At 47.2% G+C, this 23,495-nt stretch overlaps 1 protein-coding gene across 7 annotated transcripts in view; it reads left to right on the plus strand.

Moving 5' to 3' along the window:
• Positions 1-394: 394 nt before the first annotated feature.
• The window catches only part of NDNF (neuron derived neurotrophic factor), a 28,978-nt gene continuing 5,877 nt past the window's right edge, over positions 395-23,495 (plus strand). The window contains exons 1-4 of one of the 7 annotated variants that reach the window (XM_087736535.1): positions 395-455; positions 908-1,153; positions 1,493-1,563; positions 4,862-4,928. In XM_087736535.1, the coding sequence (XP_087592661.1) occupies positions 4,909-4,928 (20 nt within the window). In that variant the 5' untranslated portion in view covers positions 395-455; positions 908-1,153; positions 1,493-1,563; positions 4,862-4,908. Of the gene's footprint in view, positions 456-833; positions 1,154-1,492; positions 1,564-4,613; positions 4,712-4,861; positions 4,929-6,142; positions 6,544-8,027; positions 8,046-23,018; positions 23,247-23,495 lie in introns of those variants that run through there. The other 6 variants (XM_087736537.1, XM_087736536.1, XM_087736538.1 and 3 more) reach the window with 6 other exon arrangements.

Here is a 23,495-nt window from a genome sequence, read left to right on the forward strand (position 1 = left end):
CTCTAGTTTCAGACAACATGAAGCAGGCCTACTGCCTCATGCCATGGGATTTCTGGGTTTGTGAGAGTAAAAACAGTCAGATGATCTTTTATTCTAAATCATGTAGGATGACCTTCCCTTCAATAATGCCTTTAGAAGAACCATTTTATAGCTCGCCATCCCACTCTGTTGTTGCCTGGAGCTCTCCTCTTGTCTGTATAAGTGAATGCCAGCACACAAAACACTGCTGCTAATTGCTGGGTACTACCAGGTACACTTGGATAAGAAAAAAGGAGCATACGTGAGTTAACGTAGCTGGATGTATACTTTAAGTGCTGTGTGGCAGCTAGTTGTAGTTTTACAGTAGCCAGCTGTTGCACCGTGCTTAATGTAATCTCTTTTTGTATTGTTACAGCCCGTAGTGCAGACTTCGAAAATGGATCAAGCTGAAACCTGGGGCTCCCCAGAGGAGAAAGGTTAAGAGTTCGTTTCCTCGTTGGACCTTATCAGTAATTATGGAGAATCAAATCTTAGCTCTGATATATTTCAGATTCTCCCAGCAATGGTGTCATCTGGTCAATGACTGACAATTTCCCCTTTGCTCTTTATTTTCCAGTGTTTTCTGTCTATTAAGTAAATTGTATATTCCGATTTCCTAGGAATCATGGGTGTCTGCTGATTAAATACAGGGACATGGGTCAATGCTTATTCAGGGCTATTTGACCAAGAGAGAGCCAGCCCTACTCCACACAGCAACGTTATGTGCCACAGATGTACAAAAATGCTAAGCATTCTGAGCATCGTCATGTTGCATTCACCTTGGGATCTTCTAGGAAAGTCCAAAAGGAAAAATGTTGTCATGAGGGTGATTTTCTGCTGAGTAGAGTTCGTAAATTGGGTTTTTTTCTTCTTGTCATTGGCTAACCAGAAGGGAAGAAGTCTCAGTCTTGAAATGGGAGCCGAGGATATCGAAAGCTGGTCTTCACCTTGAGGGAGGAAAGAGAAGAAAAGGAGGAAGAGGAGATTGGTGCAGTGGATTCTTCAGTGGCCTGGAAGGCATTAGGACACTACAGACTCCCTTTGTCCGTCCTGTGTGAAGGCAAATCCTTCTCAGTCAGGTGTCATCAGATAAAGCCAAAATCAGTTCTTCAAATTGGTTATAGTCTTCTGCCACGTAAGTTACAATCTTTTTATTTCAGATAAGTACTTATGGAGTCCTCAAACTGGCCCTAAAAATTGCAATTACTACTTCTGCACTGAGTTTTTATGATGAACACTATGTCCTGTTTGTCCATGTTCACACAGAAGCTGTACGTACAGCTGAAGTTTAGGACACGTGAAGCATTAAATGGAAAAAAAAAATGTTAGTGTTTAGTTTTAAATACCATTTTTGAACGGCTGATTCTTGTTGCCAAGGAAAGAATTTGTTGCTCCATTGTGTGAGTGTGTGATCAAAAATAGTGACTTGAATTTACACTTTGCGGTGACATGTCTAAAACAATTATTTTTTCAGGACAGGAATATAACAAGAATTCAGGTCTGGGCTGTGTCTGTGGGAACACCTAGTCGCATAAGACTTAAAGGGTGAGTGTTCTGGATCAAAGTAGCCTGTACTTCATAACATGTTTAATTATCATACCATTCTCCTTTATTAAATTCATTTGTTTTAATTAGAGGAATAGATATTTTGCATCAGAGTTTAAGGTCTATTGGGCACTCGAGATTAAATCAATGGTTTGTTAACAATTATCTGGGAAGTAGATTAGATTATTTAAATTCTGCAAAATATCATTTTTCATAGCAGAATAAAGTCAGGATTAAGAAATAATGCTTGGAGCACAAGAGCTCTGCTTGTCATTATTTTTCACATGCAGATTTGGGTTTTTACAGTAAAACCATTCATCTTTAATCTGCTTTTATAATATTATATCAAATTTGGGGAAATAAAACAAGTGCTACAGTAGTGTCTAACAGCAGGTGTTTTCCAGTGACGATATGGGAAATGCCGATGCTGACTCCTTGGACCACATTTTAGATTTGTGTTTTATTTTTGTGCTGTTGGAGCAAAAAATCTTGTTAATCAGTTCATAAAACAGTAGGATTAAAAAGAATGCACTGGAGGTGTAAAACAGTCAACACCAAGAGATTTTACAGATTAGCTCAATAAATAAAACATAATTGGATAAAATCGGCAAGTAACGAGTTAAGGGCAGCCCAAATGTGTCATTTCTTGGGGTCAGTGGCAATGCATCAGTTTACACCACAGCTGGGTAAAGCCTAAAGGGCAGGTAACAGCGTGTTGCAAAATTGTATTAACCATGCTCTGCTGTTCAGGTGTCTTGTTTTATCCTTCTCCCACCAGCACTTTTAAGGAGAAATATTGAGTTAAATCGCAAGCTGCATGCCAACTGCTGCACATGCTTTTGATTTTTCTCAAGATAGGGGAAAGAAAATGTCTCTTATTAAAACAAGAAACCGTAATTGAGGCAAGGAGGGAGCCGGCAGAGCGTTTGCAGGATGCTCACGCCACCCTGCCGCTGGTCGCAGTAGCTCCGGGTTTTTGGGGGAAGTGTGCTGGGCGTGCTGCTCCTTGCCTGCCCGGGCTGCGTTTGGCAAAGCAGCAGCGCACCAGGGGAAGAAGTTCTCACAGGCTCGTGCTTTGCCCAGACCTGAAAGGCCGTTGCCTCTCACACACAGGTCACTCTGCTTCAAGCAGCACCCGCTTGCTGCCTAACGGGCAGAAGAAAAACTTGACCTCTTGCTCGGGTGAAACCTGTGGCTCAGCCTCAGGCAAGCAAAACCCAGTAAGCAACATCAGCATTTCTACTGAAAGTAGGAGCATCATCTCTATGCTTACAGCAAATGATTTCAGTTTTATCGCTTACCTGTACGCTGTCACTGCTTCAACCCCACTTGGGCTTTCATATGTCGCTCCGCTGAGGAAGGTCGCGGCAGCTACCGAGCCAGACGCTTCCTAGATGCCTCTCGAGGCCCCTGCTGCCCAGCCCATTCCTCTTCTGAGAGAGTGAGCACTGTGTGATGCTGCATAACTAAAACCCATCACGGCCTATGAGGCATAATTGATTGATAAGCCTGCTTTAGCATCTCAGTTTCTGAGGTTAATAAAAAACGATACCCCTTCCCTAGCAACAAACGCTTATCGATGGATTACTGATAACAGACCTTCGGATCTGCATCACAATGAGAACCACATAATTGGGCAGAAAAAAATATATATACACGCAATTAAACACACTCATGCAAGCACAGACAGTGTCATCTGCCCTCCATATCAAATGCACAGCAGCACTGGGTGCTAAAATTTGCAATGAATTATTTATATGATGAATTATCCCTCTTTCTCTCCTCCTAGAATATCCAATTGCCCATTTCCATTTTTGTTTCGGAAAGATATATTATTCAGATTTATTCACTGGATAGCTTATTAAACATTTCCTCCTCTTTTTCTCCATAATACATAACATACATCTTGTTTTCTGGTAGCACCTATCCATCCGCTCTAATAGGGTCTCCCAGCGTGGTGAAACCATAAAGAGCGCAATTGTTACCCAGACAGTTTACAGTCGCCTTTGTGAACCAATTACAGATGTTCCAAATTTTGGATATTTATTTGCTCACTTAAGGCAAAACAGTTTCAGCCCCCAAGTAAGTGATCCACAGCTACAGACAAAGATTGCGACTGCACGCGAATGAATAATTTGGTTCTCATCAGTATTTAGTGTGCAGCTTTTGACATTCATTCTTGCGCCCGTTTTTGCTGGTAAAACTCAGTTCCCTGGAAGCCTTTGAGAGAGAGTGGAAGGAGAAGATGAGTGCCCAAAGCCAAGTCGCTTAGAGGCTTGCCAATCTTCTTCGCCTTTAGTTTCTCATTTTTCTCAGGAACGGCGTTTTACAGTCGAAGACTTCTCGCCCTGAATGTTGTACACTGCCATGCCTGAGACCTGTTCCTATAAAGATTGTACAAACATGAATCATCCCTGAATGGATTCAGGGGGTAGCATTTCAATACCAATTTCCTAAGTGCTGCGAATAGGGACAGTTAAATGGATTTAAAAGGAATCACCTACTCACAAGAATTTTCCATATTTTGGGCTTTCATTGTTTGGTTTCCATTTAGCTGGCTGCCCTAGTACCTCCCAGGCATTCATGTAATTTTCAGCATTTAAATCCCAAATCTGCCTTCCATATCTGTGTTTACTATTTTTGTACTTTGTAAATTTTGAGAACAGCGAATCTTGTTCTGAAAGTGCTTTAACTCTTCCTCTGGCTGGGAGTCACTCTGTGCTATGCTTTAAATCATGATAGAGATTTACAGTTGCAATAGAAGTGGAGCTGCAAGCATCCAAAAAAAGAGTTACCTATACGCAGAGGAGTCGGTGTTCGCATACCGCAGTAAATAATATCCCAGGGATGTCATCTTCCTTCCCCTGAAATCACAAACAGTAATACCCTCTAAGAACAATAGCACTAAAACTGTCCTCGGGTTAAAAATAATCGGTTTGCCTGCGTGTGAAGTGCACAGTCTCAAGAGCTCTTTGGCTGGGTAGCAATATTTTACCTCTAATGACCTCAAACCGGAGCCAGCCATTTTTGCAGGCTCTACAGAATACTGTTGTGCCACGAATCGTACCCGAAGGTAGCTGCCTGCCTTCACCTGAGCACGTCCCTCTCGGCTGGCTCCTGCACGCTCCAAAGCCTTGGGGAAAAACTAGTGAGATTGCATCGGGTTTTCTTTACTAGTTTTGGCTTTCTTATTTAGTCAGATTCTCCCATTTTTGGATGATTCAATCTCTGCATCTTCTGCAGCAGAAGAGGAGCACATGTAGTTTACTGAGTTTTTTGTTTTGTTTTTTTTATTGAGGTGTTGCAGTTGGAGCCAAACGATCCTCTGGAAAGGAAGAAGTCAGGATGCCGTGTGCGAATACCAGGTATTTTTAGGTTCTCCTTAAACATGCATAAATGAATTCTGAACTTCTGTGTCTTTCTTCCCTTTCCCAAACTCCTACCCTTGAACCTATTTGAAAATGATAAATATAGTTGTGAAACATGGAAAAATAGGGACATGAAAACAGAAGGATAACTGGATGGGGGCTCCCATGGGGCTCTTTTTCTTAATCCTGGGTTTCTTTTGGTGAACTTATATTTTTGAGCAGACCCTTGGGCAGAGCGCTCGCTGGCTTGCAGTGAGCGACCCGGCTACTCTGTGAGTTGACAGAGTGGGAGGTAAGTGGCGGTAACTAACGGCAATTAGCAGAGGTCTGGACAGCTACATGTCCCTGAAGACGTGAGCTCTTTTGGGGGCTGTGTCTTCACAGAGTGAAGCTGATTGTCAGCCTACAGAATATGACAATTTGCATCCCTCCACTGAGGCTTCGCTGTCAGATTTGCTCAGCAGTCTTGCAAAAAAGGAGGTTTTATTTTATTTTTGTTCCCCAAATCTGTTGAAGTAGTAGGGAAGGAATGATTACCTTCAGGGAAATTACCCGTCGGCTGCTATTGGTAATAACTTGTTTAATGCTTATGTAGCACTTGACGTTTTTATGACTGATGCGCCAAAAAAGAAACAAAAAGAGAGGGGGGTGTTTTTAAATGGCAAAGGATACTTTCTGCCTTTTCGTTGCAGCTGCCAGGTAATAGTAAGAAAAATGTCCCTTGCTCCCCGAACCTGAAAGCTGCCTTTGATCACAACGTAAGGCGGGAGAAGGCGAGGGGCTGCACATGCAGCTTCGCGACCCATTTGCTAAATTGCAGGAGGGTTTCATCAACCCCATTTCTCACGCATCCCCGACCGCCTCTCCACCCCTCTCTCCCGCGTCCCTCGCTCTTGGGATGTTCCGCAGCGTTCCCACAACCCCTTCCACCGGCGGCTGCCTGAAAAAGCGAAGCGGGAGCGCTGCCCCCCCCTTTCTCCCACGGCGTCCCCTCTCCCCCCCGAGCCACCCCGTCCCGACTTTCAGGCAGGATCACACTCCCAAGATGGATGTGGAGTAGCTTCTGCCAGCGCAGCGGCGGAGCCGACCGCGGCACAAAGCCGGGACCCCCCCCCTCCTAAGCCCCGGGGCCGGGGCTCCCCCGCGGGACCGCCCCTCCGCGGAGCGGCGCGGTGGCGGGGCGGAGCGGCCGCGCCCGCGGGGCACCCCCGCCCCCAGCAGCGACCGGCGCCGCTCCGCGCCCTTCCGCGCCCCTCTTGCAAACTTTTACCGTTCCTCCCGGGAGGCCAAGTCGGGGCCGTGCCCTCTCCCCGGGCGGCGGCGGGTGCCCTAAGGGGGGGGCTCCCGGCTCCTTTTCCCTGGTTTTTATTGTTTTTCCTTTTTTTTTTTTTTTTTTTTTTTCTTCTTTCCCCGCGGGGAGGGGTGGGGAAGGGGAAGGGGCTATAAAGCGCGAAGGGACGTGCGTGACACAGTCCCCGTTGCAGCCCGTCCCCGCCGGAGCGGGGGTTAGGTAAACACACCCTCCCCCGCCCCCCCCCCCCCAAAAAAAAAAAAGCCTCCCCCCCACCCCTCCGCAGGAGGGACAGGACGGGACGGGACCGGACACCGCAAGGTAAGAACCGGCACCGGGCCGGGGGAGCGGGGCCGCCGGGGCAGCCCCGTCGGGGGCGGGCGGGGGGCTCGGTTCCCTCCCGCCCCGCCTGCGGGACCTCTCGTCCCGGCACCGCTCCGCGGTGATGCTGCCGGTAGGACCTGGGCGCCCTCTCGGATCCCCCCTTCCCCTTCGAGGTTTTGGGTTTTCCTCCCCGGTTTTGCTCTCTTTCAGCCCGCGGCGGCCGGTGCCCCGCAGCCTGGGCTGCCACCGGGAGCCCCGGCTCGTCCTGCGGCTGCCGCTGAGCGGGTCTCTGCCAGGCGGGCAACGGCTCCGGCTTCGCTAGCATCGTACTTTGTTTTCGGGGGGAAAAAAAAACAGAAAAAGTGCCTACCAAAAAAAGTAGATGGAAAACTCAACGGTGGGATTTAAGTGCTGAGGTTTGCTACGTGCAGCTTGGGTCGTGTTTTTCTTTCGACAGTGCAGAGACAATGGCTACAAAGCGTTGTTTAATCACTTGCAGATATAACTTTTATGTATTTAAGCCTCCACAGTTAAAGGCTAGCGCAGATTTTTGAAAAGCAGTGATTCTTTGAGCGTTTTTTTTTCTGGATGTATTTAACACTTGAGTGGTAACGTGCCCCGATTCCTCAGAAGGGTTAGCTTGGTGCCAGGGATGAGCGTGATCTCGTCCGTGCCGCGGCTGCTCTGGAAATCATCCCGGCGGGCACCTATGTGAGCGAGGCAGCCCCTGTGAGGCTGCTTTCAGAGAGCGGGTTGTGAGCTTGTCGCCTCCCTTGGACTTTTCCTCCCCACCAAAGGATCTGGTTAGCATCTAGTTAAAATCTTTAATTAAAACGCTTAAATGGTATCGCTGAGCTTGCGACTTGACTGAGCTGCAGGAGGCGAGCTCAGAGGGAAGGCAAGGTCCCCAGCGTAAATACACAGATCCCCCTGGCCCGGCTGGCTGTTGGTGAGCAGATACCAGGCGCCGTTCAGTGACAGAAGCGTGGCACCGCGTCTCCATCGGAGCATCCTACAGTCAGGCTGCCTTGGCAGCTCCGTCCGGCACCGTCTTACGATGTGTTTCCAGCCTAGGTGCGCCCATTTCATGCTTGGTCGAGCCAGTGGAGTTGTATCTTTGTAAAACTGGAAGAGACGAGAGTCATTTGAGGGTGAATTCCTCCCTGGGTGGTTGGCGGCGAGTGATTTATATGCTAGTGACCCTGGCAAGGCACCGCTGGCTTGGCCATAAGCTGGTTTTCGTAAAAATAGCGCTTGGGTGTTAGACATCGTCAGCACCCTGAGCTGTGCTGTAAGGGAGCAGGGAGAAAAACTTTGTAATTCTGTTCAGCCTACTTCAAAAATCGCTGATTCTTAGCTATTTTAGGAATGGCATTTCGGATTGCTTCTTGTCAGGAATGCCTCATCCTCCCAGCCCCACTCTCCTACCTCGTAGCAAAATGCATACCTGCAAGAGGAGAGCTGCCGAGGTCAGCTTTCTAGTACCACTACAAATCTCTGTGAGTACTTAATGTCCAGAATTTAAAACTTGTTAATATTTGGAGGAGGAGAGGACTTTTTAAAACAGATTTTATGTTCTATTTCAACTATTAAAAATGTGATGAAGCAGAAATGCACATCATGTACGGGTACTGTATGGATGTATTTGGGGTCCTGCGGCTGTGTTTCGTCCTGTTGTGAGGAGAATGATACCTGTTCCTTGTGGACTTTCTGTGTTGGCAGATAACGAGCCCCTCTTAATTTGAAAGAGCTTTATAATACATCTAAAATCCCTTTAGCCTTCTCATGTTTCTGTGATGAGGACTGTGGGTGCATCACGCTGTCCTTGTTTCTGCGTGGCCCCGGAGAGAAAACCCATTGACTTTTCTGCTGTGGAGGGTGGGCGCCGCAGCGTGTCACCACAGCGTGTCATCACAGCCCCACCAGGAAAGCGACACAAACACGGCTGTCCTAGGGCGCGAGCCACACCTGGCAGGCGGTGGCACACGCGTGACGTGCTGCTGGCGTCACTGGCCGGTGGGTTACCTCACACCCCAGCCCCCTGGGGGAGTTTGGGGTTAGGCAATCAGATGCGCAGTTTGAGAGGGAATTTGAACGCCATGTAGGATGCTCATCCCACAGAGATTAATACCGGACCCCTTTTTTAATTTTAAGAAGGTTGTCGCAGAGGTGAGGCAGAGCTGTGTAGGATCGCCCTGCACGCCTGTTTTGTTGTGGATGACTACTTCAGAAACGCCGAAGAAAAGCATTTAGGTTTCCCCAATGTTTATAAATACAATATGGTGCAAACTGTCAAGCAAGCTGTTCAAAATCACGTAACGCCTGTGCTGCCTTCCCTGTTCGGCTCGAATGCCTTCACCACATACTCGGTGTTCATCTGACGTTTAAAGCTCCCGGCACGCAGCTCTGGCCTATCTGCCACGGTTTTTCCAGCGCGCCTTTCCTCCTCCTGCGCGGTGGGCTGGGGACGTGGCGGTGCAGGGTCGGTGACACAGCTCTGCTTGTGCCAGGACCCGCTCGTTGGAGCCCTGGGCCTCCTTCAGTGCCACGCTGCTCCTGGACGGCTCAGCAAGAGCCCAGGCTGCCCTGAAGCGTCCCGGCTTGTACGCCAAAACTGTGTGTAGGGGCAGAAATGGTGTCTTCAGGTCCGCTTTGTCCTCCTTAGAAGGTTTGTCCACTTTAGAAGCCCCCTGAAAACGAAGGGGTAACCCCTTTCCTGGGAGGTGCCCTGCGAGCCAAAACTAGTGATGGGTGGGTTAATGGTGCCGGGGGAGCAGGGGCTCACCTTGGCTGCGCAATGTGGTTTCGAGCCTCCAGCTGCGCGGTGGCCTTCCGCTCCCCGTCCCGCAGCTTCGGTAGGGCTGGATGGAGCCTGTTCGCCGGACGTTTCGCTCTGAAGTGTGCCAAGGTCTTCTGCCTTCATATATATAAAAAGATGAGATGTTTATTAAACTCAGACCCTGCTTTTTCTTCTACAATTTATGTTCCGAAAGGCTGGTAATAAACAGTTTATTAAAAAGAAATCCTGATTTATTTCTGCAAATTTCTGCAAGCTGGTACCAAACGGTTTTGTAGGAGACCACCTTTTATGCTTCCCATGGCAGTTTAAAAGATTGCTAGAAAAATAATCCAGAATCTAAGCAGGTTTGGATAAAGGCAAGCCAGGACTGTACGTCAGGGTATGTGGTGCTTTTATGCAGCGAAGCGGTGGATTTTGCCACAGAACATCTGGGTACTGGCTTCAGTTACAGCACAGATTTTAGTGGGATAACAAGTCTTGCTTGGCTTCGCGTTCATTTTGAAGTCACTAAACTTTATATGAATAATAAAACTGTAAGCCCATTACTTCACTATTTTCAAGGGGCTATTGCAGTCCTCCTTCAGGGTCTTGCATCTTTCTAGAGGTGGTTTGATTTTGTTTTACTAAGTGGGTATTTATCTTTTCAGTCCCCGTCTTGCTTTCACGGGAGGCAGGTTTACTAATTTGTATCGATGGACACACCAGAGATGGCAGGTTTCCATTCGACCTTGCCGAACGTGCACGTTTTCTGCATTAAGGGCAGTCTAATGAAAACTGCACGTTGCTCGTTCAGTGCATTCAGAGGGGCTGATGTTATTAACGTGGAAGATTATATAGCCGCGCTGGGCTACCAGTTCAACCACTCGTGAGAGTTAAAATAACGGGGGAGGTTTTGCTTTCTTTTTCTGTTTCATTATAAAATGCAGAAGAGAAGGGTAGACCTGACTGAAGGAGGGAAGGGCCTCCTCCTTCATGTAAGAAAACAAGTTTGCAGGCCCTTACACAAGGGTGCGCATACTGGTGGGAATGCCCAGCATTGAGGATGATAACCTTGACTAATTATATATCAAGAAAATAAGGAAAATAAGGCTTGTGTGAGAGTGTATAGACAGCCCATGAGACTAATGTTTACCTTGCTTACGGAGAACCCGGTGTGATACCCAGTGCTGTTGAGCTCTGTATTTGGTGTTAATGGCTGTACAGGCAGGAGTGAAAGGAGAATAAATCAGAATTACGTTAAAGGAAAGAGAATCTCTTAGGTAAGACCAGTGGGAAGGGACTCAAGTACTGCTTGAGCTGTGTTAAGTAACGAGGGGTGCAGTGAGTGAGCATTGCCTTGGAGAAAAGGCAGAGTACAGAAGCTGTGTTCCCCATGCTTTGTTTTACATCGTGACTGAGAATACGCTACTTCTATGACAAAAATCTTCAGGAGATCAAACAGGGAGAGTTTCTGCCTGAGAAAATGACTCAAATAAGTTAATGCTTATGGATGGATGGAAGGAGCTTTGAAGGCTGAGGAGATGTTATGTTTGAAAACTTTAACAAGATGTCATTAGGAGAAGGAAGTATTTGCCCTTAGATCAGGAAATAGGTCAGGGTAATAAATCATAACTCCAGGAGAACGTGCCTAAAGCTGGAAATAAATTAAGAGGGAGAGAGTAAATATTAAAAAGAAGCTTGTTCTTTCAGAATTAATTTTCTGATTTGCAGTATGCAAGGACACCCACTGAACGAGAGGAAGATAAATGTTAACACAAAGCTGTAACAGGAACCAGCCAAAAATCTCGTGACTGCGTAGATGGCTTTGATTGCACCCTGGGGAGCGTGTCGGTTGAGTGGGACATGTCAGAAGCAGGCAAAGCGTCCTCTTTTTCAGTTCATGTGCAAGATAGCTGATACTATAACTTCATCAAAAACATGATGATCTTCTGGGGGACATTTTACAGGATGGGTTTTAAATGCTGTTCGAGTAACCAGCAACACGAGCAGTCTGAGAACCCAGCCCCCAGTCCACGTCTGCTTCGATAAACAAAAGTATACCTGAGTTAGCAGAGGGATGCAGGCAAATCCTGCGCAGAGCATCTTTCGGTGGGCTGTGTCCTTCCACCCGGGCAGGGGTGAGCGCTAAGGTAACTGCAGCATTTTCAGCATTTCCCAGAGATTGCTCAAGAGCACGCGGGGTTGTTGGGCTTTTGGCCCAAATCGGGACCGCTCTGGTTTTAGGGTAATTAAATTCAGTAGTTGGAGAGATGTTTGTTGCTTGTGTGACAGCTGAGATAAGAAACAGTGGTTACTTACTGCGAGCACCTGGAAATCTGAAAAACAAAAGGCAATAATTTATCTTTCCTACTTCATTCCCCCCTCCGCGGGTCCGGATATGAGTGCCCCTCCAGCGTGACCCTCGCACGCTCACAACGTGACACACTGCCGAGGCCAACACTTCCCCTGTGATTTACAGGGGAAAAGCATTGTTCGCCTAATTGAGTGTATTTCTTTTTTTTTATTTATTTTTTAAGGAAAAGTAACTTTAAAGGGGTTGAAACTTTATTAGGGTGTGAGAATAATGATGCTTTTCATCTTTCTCACTTTTATCTTGCTCAGTACCAAAATAGAGCAGCGCTAGACCAGCCGCCGCTCTTGCTGCAAAGGCCGGTGGGGAGGTGGGAGGCACGATGGGATCGCAGGTTCCTTGCACACGTCTGCAGGGATTATTAAACAGGGTAGATGGTTTTACAAAGCAACCAGAATATCATGAAGACATGAGCTCGCTCGCTCTCTCTCACTACTTTGTTTAGGTGCAGCAGATTTGCCGCTAATTTGTTTATAGTCAAACAGTCTAAATGTGTCTCAGCATTTTGAAATCCAGAAACCTGATGCAAATTAAGCAGTTTACAGATCAGGATGATGATGGTGCGGAAAAGCCAAGTGTCTCGGAGCTGCCAGCTGGTTTCTGAATGCAAAGGAAAACATCAGTGAGCAGCGTTAACGGTTTCTAGTCCCTATTCTTTCTCTTCCTTTGGCTACTAAATCTGCATTTAATTCCCCGTGGGCTTTTTCTCCTGGGTAAGAATTACTTACTTGAGTATGATTTGTACGACTAATAGGATCTTATCCTTATTTGGGGAAGACCCTGGCGGCTCTCTCAAACTGATTTTTCAGTAATGAGAAATAATGAATAAAAATTTAATAGTCCTAGGGAGTATTAAAGTTACAATTTTGCAGGGAAGATTTAATGACAGTCAATTAAAACTTTTATAATCCTGTTATAGGACAATAGTTGGAAAAAATTCATACTAGGAAAAGTAAGTAGGTTTTAAGACTCTTTCACATCATATGAACAAGTCTAACTTAATGTAACATTTGAATTAAGCAAGTATTTTAAAGCAAGAGTATAAGACATCTCTTGCAAATGTGTGATAGTAGGGCGGCAGGCTCAGGGAGAGAAACGTGCTATTTACAGAGCACCTTCTAGTTCCCACTCGTTTAAGAAAAAGCAAAGCGTTTATAAGAAAATCCAGGCAATTAGGGCTTTAGCTAGAAAACAGAAAATTCATACACGTCAGCAAGACGTACTTCCAGTAGGCCAAAACATGCTTCTGGCTCAACCTTTTGCTCCCTGGCTTCATGGCTGTCCCCACTCAGCACTATGGGCTCGGCGTGGTTTTGTTCAGCTGGGGACTGCGCGGACCCCGACTCACGGCCCTCGGCGAAATGTGCACGTGGGGAGCAAAGCGGGACCCGGGGGCATCGTCCCCGTGGGCAGAGCCTCCTGCCCAGCTCCAGCCCAAACCTCTTGGGCCTGTTGAAATGCCTTGAGGGGACAAAGCACCAAAGAGCAGACGCTTTTTTGAATTTACAGCTTTTTGGTTTTTACAATGCAATATTAATGGTGATGTTGAAATGACGCTTTGTCCTTTAGCAGTAACTTTCATCCAAGGATCCTGCAGCTGTTTCTAGTTGCTAGCAAAGGACACCCCCAGAAGGCAGCGCTGGGTCCCACGCCACAGCTCTCACCACGTCCTCCCCCTTTGGGAAAGGAAATGCCCTTGGCACGTATTTCAGCCATCTCTGAATGCAGAAATTCCTTTCCCCTTCTTGCCTCTTCTTTCTTTCCCCTTCTCCCTTCTTCTCCTTGCTGTCAGCCGAGGATGTATGGTTACCCTAAGAAGGCCTGAAGGTTTTGGGGTTGTTTGGATGTTCGCTCACCCATGACAGTCTGGCCTATCCGCCCGTATGTGTTCCCTTTGCTTTTGTTCGCAGTAACTAGATAAAGGACTAACCTTTCGCCTGCCAGCTTGGACAAATAAACACTGGCCCAGCAGTAGAGTGGAGCTGAAACTGACCCTTTCGATAATCTGATTTTTGAGATCCCTTATCACAGCTTTGCAGTTGACCCTGGCAGGTTTGAAACTCTTGCGGCACGTCCCTTCAGAGTGCCCATCTTTTCGCACTTGGGAAAGACTTTTTAGCTTGGTCGTGCAGAAGTCCACTGCTTAGAAACCCCAAAAAGTGTTAGAAAGCCACCCTGAAGACTGGCAGCTCCCAAACACGTTCCTATCCTGCTTTGGTATGATGGGCTGGTGGCTGGCGAGCTGTGGTTGGACTTGGGATTGTCTTGTAACCTCTTCAGCGTGTGTCAGCTCTGACCGTAGGCCCACCTGTGGCAGCAATCTCCGTGGCCGTGCTTCACCGTCTCTCTGGGCATGTACCGTTTTGCCCTTTGGAGGTGAATCCTTTCTCCATCACGTGGCTCCTTAGCCCTGGAGACATTCAGTGATGCTGGGTGAGCAGTGCCCTGCAGTGCCCACTAAGCGGCTCAGGGCAGGCACGTGGGCTGCATAGGTCTGTAGCTCCTCTGGTGCCTGACCACGCTTGTCCCAAATCTTTTGTTGGCTTCTCAGCAGCTGCAACAGCCTTGAGTAACCTTGGGAGCCATCCTGCACCATACGTGCACTCTCTTCCTGTGAGGGTCCCCGCTCCCTCATGAACATCGGGTGCTGTTGTTTGTCCCAGTGACTAGCAGGAGGATTAGGAAATGGGGGACGGAGCCTCTATGCACGGGTCTGGGCGGGATGAATCTCCCCCACCTCGCCATCCAAAGGGCAGGCTGTTGGGGGAAGCAGAAATTTGGATTTTCTCCGGAGGCGTCGGGAAGTGTCAGGCACCGCAGGGTGTGACCACAGGTAGCTGCGTCAAGAAATTTGGAGCAGCTAATGTTCTTTGCTGACAATTTTCGCTAATTTACTGAGTTGGCCTCTATAGGAATCTGTGTTTTTTTTAAAGCAGGATGCTAAAGAAATAAATGTCGGTAGGCAAAATTTAGCCAGTGTGAGCATTCCTGCTTTTTCTCATCCCTACCCACACAGCCTATAGAAGTGAGCATGCAAAAGAGGTAGTTTTCTGAACGACACACAGGAGAAGTGGCGAGGCTGATAGTCCTCCCTGTGATGTGGTTCCCTTGCAGTGGGCCATCCTCTGCTCTCGGCCACCGCAGCCTCTGAGGAAGTCACCAGAGCTAATGGTGTGACTAAGAAAGGGGCTGTGCTGCTTTCTAGGGATGGTGGGGATCAGCCTGGGGGACGATACCCACGCTGGGTCTTGGGAAGCCTTTGCTGCTGTAACTGTGGCTGAGGTCTGCTAGCTCTAACGCTGAGCAGGCTGGTAGAAATATGTAAATATCAATATCTTGAGCACTACATTTGATACTTTTCATTTTCAAACACTTGACAAATGTTTACATATTTTCAGCAATGCTTTTCCAACTAGGGAAAATGAGACATGGCATCTGTGAATTACTGTGATATGTAACAAATCATTATGAGAGAGCACCTTAAGGGTTCATTAAGGACTTGCAGGGCCTAGGATTTCCTTTACATGCCTTTAAAGCTGAAGGCAGATGATATTAAAGCTGAATCCCGTTTTGAACAGCAAGTTCAATCAGAAAAATTTGGATTCTGATGATAATTAAGGAATTGGAAATTTTGGGGGATCACCTATCGGCATTACGTGTTACTGTGGTCATGGGCTAGTCTCTCGATTTGGTAGAAGAAGTCATAGTTTCTTTGAAGTCAGCTCAGGATCTGGATTACGTAATTTGGGTGTAACTAAAAGCAACACAAGTATAAGATTGAAAAAATATAGGAAAGAACAGAATAAAATAGAAATAACTTTTTTCCCCTGTTCATATAAATTCTGTTTTCTCTGTGTCCCATATCTGGTTAACTACAAGTGTTCCTGCGTTGAAAAAAACCTAGAATCTAACCTTACAACTGCATTTGGTGCCAGATGCCCGCTACAGTTTCTATGTGAGTTCCCGTGGCTGTGTCTTTGCTCTGAGATATCCACTGCCCCTGCACACCACTGCGGGACACTGTCCTGGCGGCAGCACAGGGATGCAGTCACTTCCCCGGGGGCTGGAGAATCGCCTCTTGGGCACGAGCACCCTAATAGGGGTCATCGCTGAAGCTGCTGTCCTGCTTCGCTCTTCCAGCTGCCAGAGGGCTTTCTGGAGAGCCGCTGCTGTTACTCTCTGTGCTATTGCAGGCATTACTGGTTGTTACTGGTTAGCCTGGTAGCACTGAGAAATCCCAGGCGGTAAAAAGGAAGATACGGTAAAATTGCAAATGAGAATTTCTGAATAGCCATTGCAGGAAAAGCATGTGCGCAGAGGTAGGGAAGTGGGCATGAATACTAATGTGCTTGGGCTGGCTGTGGTTTGTACTCCTGCATACGTGTGTGGTGGTGTTCCTGACACTGAAAAAAACTGCATGTCTGATGGAAGCTGAGGGAATCAGCCTCTGTGCACTTAAGAGGGTTTCAAAGTAGTCAATGATTTCCCCTTTTTTAATCATCTACCAAAAACTAGAAGGGAGGAAGCACATAAGCAATTCCAGTCTGCTCACGGCACAGCTTTCCACAAAACATGAGCGCTCCGGTTGTTGCTGGAGCTGCCGGAGTCTCAGCTTCCCCCTGCTCCTGCCCTGCACGTTGCGCCAGTGACCCGCAGCCCCTTGCCTGTCACTGCCTCTCCCGCAGCTCCCTGTCCTGTAACAACCTTGTTGGCTGCAGGCAGCTGCCAGGTGAGGGGTATTCCCCAGGCCCTAGGAGTGGCTCAAGCAACTTTAACTCCTTCGGTAGTTAATGTAGTTAATAACTTTATTTTTATGTTTTAGCGCTTTCCAAAGGTCTTTCTGATCTCCAGCCGTAAGCCCCGGCAGTCTGAGGATGCGACGGCAGGATGCATGGACCCCGGTTCTGCCCCTGCTCTTTATCGTACCCTGACACTTTAGTCATCCCCGTCCCTCGTGGGTTTTGGCAAGGGCATTTGCTCGTAATGTCATTCAGAAGTATTCCAGAGAACCAGTGGGAAACTCCGTACCAAATACCAACATGCTTGTGTTGGTTGTAATTTGTAATTGTTCGTATGTGTTCCTCCCCACTAATCCCCTTGCTGAAATTCATTATGGAGAGACAGTGACACACACTCAGAGAGCTGTGCTGAAGGCAGAACGACTTGGCCGAGGAAAGTAGCTATTGTTTTATGATTAAAGGAAAGGATTATATTGGGATTTCCTTGAACAAGGAAAGTCGCTGCCCCACTTTTATTGCTTGTAACAAGGGGATAATAATTACTCTCCGTTATAAAACACCTCCAGATCTTGCGATGAAAGATTTGTGGTAGAGCTGCGTGGCATTCAGGGTTGGTTATCTTAAATGGCCTGGAGTTGTGCAAACTAAGATTTCTCTGCCTTATCTTATTTCCCGTGCTGGGGCTCAAACCCTGCTGAGACTGTGGAAAAAATTCCCCTTCTCCGAGTTGGGCATCTGACATGAGATCTTCCTCTGGAAGAGCTGGTACCAGTCACCCATCCCGTGACGCTTACCCTGTCCGCGAGCGATGTCCAGCCGCCTGGGGATTTTGTACGGGCTTGGGAGGATGGGCCAGTATGATGGTAAGGATAGAGGCCAGCCCGCGCCGGAGCGGCCAAGGGAAGTGGAGCTCGGCATGGGGAGCGAGCTCCCAGCTGGCTGCCACCCAGTGCTCCAGCGCATCGCTTCTTCCCATGCCACTGCCGTCCCCTCGCAAGGAGAGGTGTGGGAGAACAACTGAGCATTGTAGCAGAGGTCGCTGTTTGTTTGGTTTTGACACTCACTGCTGAGTCGCGTGGGTCGAGATGGCTGTGAAGGACAGAAACGTTGGTATGTGGTCTCTGATTAAAAAAAGAAAAACTACTCGGCATTTCCTCAAGTGTCCCAAATGGCATCTCCTGGCTCAGCTGGTTTTTGAAGCACCCAGCTTCCACCAGCTCCAGGATGGTGATTTTGATGTAATCAGAGTTGAATCTGTTTCCACTAAAAGTGGAAAAATAAATAAGGCTCAGTTTAGAAACAAAATAGTCCATGTAAAAATTTGATTTTTGATACCATATCTCCCCGAGTATGTTTGCTTTTCAACATGTCTAATTTGAGACAGCTCTGCATTTTATAGTGTTACCCCTTTGGAGTTAACCTCTCCCCTAAATTTTAGTTCGTTGCCACTGTTGTTCGTTAAGATTTGGTGGAAATGTACCCTTATTTCTTCGTACCTTCTTATTTTTACATAGTTGGATTTTTTTCCCCATGCTACTGTGATTTGCTTTGCTAACACAACACTCTCAGCAAAGGAAAATCGTGGGTTGAATTGGAATTGCAAGAGGCGGTCAGTTAATCCACAGATTATTGACACGGTGGACTCTAAACGCCTCAAAGGCACCATTATAGTCCATCGTGTCCGTGCGTACTTAGGGAGCTTTAATCCGTGGATTACAGGTCTGCAAATGCTCCTGCCCTCCCAGTTACAGCTGGTCCTGCCAACGGGAGCTGCCATGTCAAGCTGGTTGTGGTGCTACCCAAAAATATTTTTTTAAAATCCACTGAGACAGCGATACACCCCTGCGTCCCTGCCGGGGCTGCGTTCCTCGTCCCCACCCTGTTCCGTGGGGAAAGGCTTTGGGCCGGTGCACATCTCGGGCGGAGGGGCTGGCTGAGTTCCTGGGGAGGCTCCCACAGCTCGGCGCGGCCCGTGCTTTTCCCCAGGCACCAGGCCGGACCAGACAACAAGTTTTCAGGAGTGCTACTTTAAAAAAAAAAAAAATAACCACAAATGAAAAGCATACCAAATGTTTTCCAGATCCTTTAGGGAATAGTAAGTATTAAATGGCAGGCCTTCCCTTTGCCCCTCTGGTCTCCCCCTAAACAAACAAACTGAGCAGCTCCCAGTAAATACTTAAAATTTCAAAGGCATTATTTTCCCTTGTTTGCAAGTTAAAAATAACTAATTGTATTACAGTCGAAATTGGTAGGTGCTTTTAAATTCTTCTGTTGCTGAGGTGATAACTCTGCATGCTGAGGTGCATATATTTGTGTTATATATCTCTGGAAATGAAGTGTATAATGGAAAAGCTCACAGCCTCTTTACTTGCAGTGTTCCTAGAAGTCAAAGTTGTCACACAGTGCTCTTTTATTTCCAAAGCTGGACTTAAATCACGTCAATAAATCTACAGACTTATTACGAGATGCAGCATGGGTAATGTAAACAACCAAAAAAAAAAAAAATCAACACACCAGGGTTTAAAAATAGGACATAAGGAGGGAAAAAAGTTAACCATCCATACAATAAAAAGAGAAGAAATGCAACACAAAAGCACTGTGGCAGGCAGTGCCTTGAAATTATCCTCACTAAATTACAGTCATGCACTTTGCACTCTCTGTAATTAAACATTAGGGTTTATTTATTCCAGATGCATTTGCTTCAGGTAAATCCAGATCTTTTTTGTTTTGTTATTGTAAATCCTTTACAGGTCTCTGTGACCTGCAGACAGTTGGGAAGTAAAGCAAATGATTTCCATGGATCCAGGCACTTGAAGATGACTTGTGGAGAGTACTGGCACCGCACATGGTGAATCTCATACTCTCGCTCCCTTTTTACGGAGTGTAGGTATATTCGGTGACATGGCGCCGTCCTGAGTGCGTGTCTGTGTGTGAAATAAATGCCCAACGAAGTCCGAACAGGAGTACGCAACTGCTTTGATCCCAAACAGCCAAACAAAATGGATTCTCGGCTCGCTGGGTGGGATTTCTGTGATGGGATGTAAACGGGGAGCTTCTGATACCTTGTGGGGTACACCCTGCGCAACCGCTGTGCTTTTGCTGGAAGAAAACAGCTTGCTTAGGGCAGACAGAAAATACTGTAGGCCTGATGGGCAAAATCAAAAATGGGGTGATTTTATCTGCCCCTGAGGCCGCCTGTTTCTGGCTTTGGTTGAGGGTGCGCAGCCTGCAGGAAGAGCCCGCGAGGTGCTGCTGCAGCTCCGGATGATTTGTCCCCCGACTTGGAACCTAAGCTGGTTGCAAATCCCATTATCCTCTCCATTTCTGCTTATAATTGCAGTTTACCTAGATATTTGCAGGCCTTTCATATAGATGAAGGTTGTTACGCAAAGGTCTTAATGGCTGGACAGAGGGCTTCTGTACGTGGGATTTTGGAAAGGTCAGGTGAGGCTCACCGCCCGAGTGGAAATCATTAAAAAGATAGGAATGAATTGTAATCATCATAAAACCTATGATCCGATTTAATGATAATTTTCACGTATGTGCTTATAGCTCAAATTTATAAAATGGCCAGACTGATGCTTTTGTTTATTTATACTTCCTGAAGGAACAAAAAAAGCCAAACCTCTGGCAAAGTGGTAAATTTTGAGGTGTTTAAAATAATTTATATCCCACTCCAAATGTACAGCATGCATTTTTCATCTGTTGATCTATTTAAATACATATAGGTTCATTAAGTAAACCTCTCCTGAGGTGTGGCTGTTGTTGTCAGAGTGTTTGTGCAGCCAGGAGCTGCTCACCTGGGGACAGGGCCGCCGCCTGCCAGGTTAAAATAAAAGAAAACCAGCATCGCTCAGCCTGCCCAGGCTCGGTGGCCAGCGGGCAAAACTGGGTGGCCCCGTCCAGCTGGAAGGTGGGCCGGGCGCAGCCCTAGCCGGGAGGAGATGGAGAGCCCCTGGATGCTCCCCGCTCACAGCCCGGCTCCCCGAAGTGGGTCAGTCTGCAGGGAGGGAAAAGAGAAGGGGGGGGAAAAAAGAGAAAAGGAAGAAAAAAAGAAAACTTATTTTTCCCTTTCTGTTGGAAATGAAAGAATGTACAAGCAAGTCGTATTTTCCCAAGGGCGTTTTTCAGTGTTGCTCTTGTTGCTGGTCTAAAGCCGGTGGTGTTGGCGTGTGCCATCCTGGGCCCTCCAAGCCGTGGCAGGTTTTTACCTTTCATTTCGTGCCGTGCTGGTGGTCGCTGCGTGGGATCCCCCTCCCCCTCTAGCAATGCCGGGAAGGGAAGGTTGGTGTCCCGGTCCCTTTCCCCTGTGCCAGGGTGCGACCTCCTGGGATCAGGGGTGCCAGCTTTGTCCCATAGCCGCCGCTCGGCCCCCGCTCCTTGCCCCGCAGCCAGCCTCAGTAAACTGACGGGGAGGCTTGCCTTTGCGCTCGAGTTTAAGGCTAGGTTTAGAGAGAGTTTGAGGAAAAAGCGAGAGGTAAAGATGGGCCATTAGAGGGCACTTTTGCAATCCTGGAGAAGGAAAACTGTGCTTATTATTTCACTTAGGACTGTTTATTTTGGCGCTCTCTTAAATTCAGTGATAAACAGCAGGCAAATCCCTCCAGTCAGCAGGAATATATCAATACAATATTGACTCAGAGTTTAAAAGAAAAGAAAACAAGACAAACTTGTAGAAAAGGGAATAAAAGGCATTTAGGAGGTGGCACAGTCTGGAGAATAAGCAACCGCACAACATATTTCACGTAATTTGTATGGCTTTACAGCGCAGTGCTTAGGCCTCAGCTCGTACCTGGCTTCTAAAAATGAAACCGGCTCGGAGCACGGCACACCGAGACAAGAAAATTGTTTGGTGGAAGTTTCCGAGGGTTGGGTGGGAGAGCACGAATTCACGTGCTCGCATCTAGCAACTGCATTTTCTGAGGGACTCTCTCAAAGTCATTGCCCAGCGGTGAGCTTGCCCAGAAAGAAACAGGGGACAACTAAATGCTTTTTTTGCTTTCCTCTTCATGTTTTGCGTGAGTAAACGTTGGAGGGCTTAGCTTAAAACTCTGCCAAATTATAATGAGTGCACTGCAAAAAATAAAATCTGTTTATTAACTGGTGTGAAAGGGTGGTATAACACTGACAGCACGGTTTCCAAAAACTGTGAGTGAGTTTTGGATGCCTCTTTGCTGTTGAGGTGTCCCGCTTTTGGAAGTGTCATGCATGAAAATTGGATATGTGAAAATGAAAGCGTTCAAAATCCTATTCTCTTGTAAATGAACAAAGACTATAAAACTTTTCTTTTTCAGTAACAGTTGGCAACTTTGCAACATGTTTCATGTATGGGATGGGCCGGTGCTGCCTGCCCAGGCTGGGCAGGGATCACAGAGCTAACCGTAATGTGTCTTTTGTAGTTATTTTTAAGCCAAAAGGCTTTTACAATTAAAGAAATCCGAGACAAATCTGTACCTTGTCGCCACACTGTGGTTGTTAACAGGGACAGAAACGCTGTCTACAGGAGTTTTTTAAGTGAATTAGCTAGTGAAATTATTTAAGAAGTGAAGCTTAGCCTGGGTAGTCCTGTAATCAAAAATGTTTATTTTAATAGCGGTTACATTGCACTGGAACTGACTATGGGAATATACGAGATTGCAATTTCAAGGGGTTCATGTGGAGGATGCTGTCTGCAGAAAGCGTCAGAGTTTCTTACCTAACCAAATAATCTGCTCTAACTGTTGTGATTAAGTTGGAAAGCATTTCTTCCCTGTTGGCCAACGATAATACTTGAAAAATCAATAAACAGCGTGTTAGAGCACACAAAACTCATCCTGCTTTCTGTGAGAGGAGGTTTCTGCTGACTTCGGTGACTCAAGTCAGCAAGTATTTTGATGGACGATCTTTGCTCCAAAAGGTCAAATGTCATTAACTTTGCTGATAAGTATCAACACTTCAGTCTGAATGCGAGGAAATATGTCTGTTGTCATCAAAAGCTGAGACAGGACCTGGTTGGGATAAATTTTGGCAAACACTGGGAAAGCTAAATCAGTATTTAACTGTAAGTAGCAATTGCATGTCTTAGGTAAAGCCCTTTACTCCTTTCCCTTCTGTGGGGCAGAGCACTGCAGTAACGTGTTATTAAGACATCCCAAACAATAACAAAGCGCACAATTTGAGACCTGTGAGCGCCAGAGATGAAGCATTACAAGCCCTGCAAATGGGCCCTGGCTCTGTGTTGCTGTCACCAGGTTATCGCCAAATAAATAAGGTTGTAGCCTTCTCTAACTGCAAAATAACTTTTGGCAGCCTCGGCACAGGCAGGGCTTCCCTGCAAGATGGCAGGGCCATCGACCGGCTAGCTCATGGCCAGGCTCCCTGGCATGCTTGCCGCTTGCTTGCAGGGGGCATGGGGCTCCTCCACGGTCTCCATGCCCAGCTGGGACATGACCGCAGGGGAAGCTCTGCCAGGTGAACCTCAAGCATTCGCTTTCATCTTTCCTGTGGTTTTCCACTCAGGAAGGGGAGGATCTGGCTGCAAATACAGGAATATGCGGTGGGCCGGGGAGGGAGAAAGCCAAGGAAGGCGTAGCAGCCCTTGGTGTGGGGGAAGGCACGAGTGAAAGGAGGCAAAGATAAAATTGCACCCTGGCGAGGAAGTTTTCAGTACGCGTCACTTGTGGCTTACAGATACTTCGAGGTTTGCTACGTATTTTCTCTTCCTTCTTGCATCACCAGTTTCAGTGGGAAAATAGAGAGATGAAGGACAGGGACGGAGCTGGACAGCAGGAGTGGGAGAAAACAGTAGACAGCGGAGCGGGAATGAGCTGAGGTAAAATAACAATGATGTTAGAGGCAGAGGAAGCAACATGAGGGTGAAAATAGCCCTCTGCAGGCCTTGCCTGTGTCAGGAGACCTGCTGTCGTACACGTGGACGGCTATGCTTAGCTGTACTGGGAGCAGGGCGGACACAAATTCCCACATTTGGGATGCCGGCGCCCACAGCAAGCTTCGGCAAGGACGTGGTGATGAGGAGAGGGGCAGAGGCTGGCAGGCTGCTGGCCACTTGCCTCTGTGAAGA

This window comes from Nipponia nippon, unplaced genomic scaffold (assembly GCF_047370975.1).
Source record: "Nipponia nippon isolate SJK-2023a ecotype South Korea unplaced genomic scaffold, ASM4737097v1 scaffold_6, whole genome shotgun sequence".
Taxonomy (NCBI): Eukaryota; Metazoa; Chordata; class Aves; order Pelecaniformes; family Threskiornithidae; genus Nipponia; species Nipponia nippon.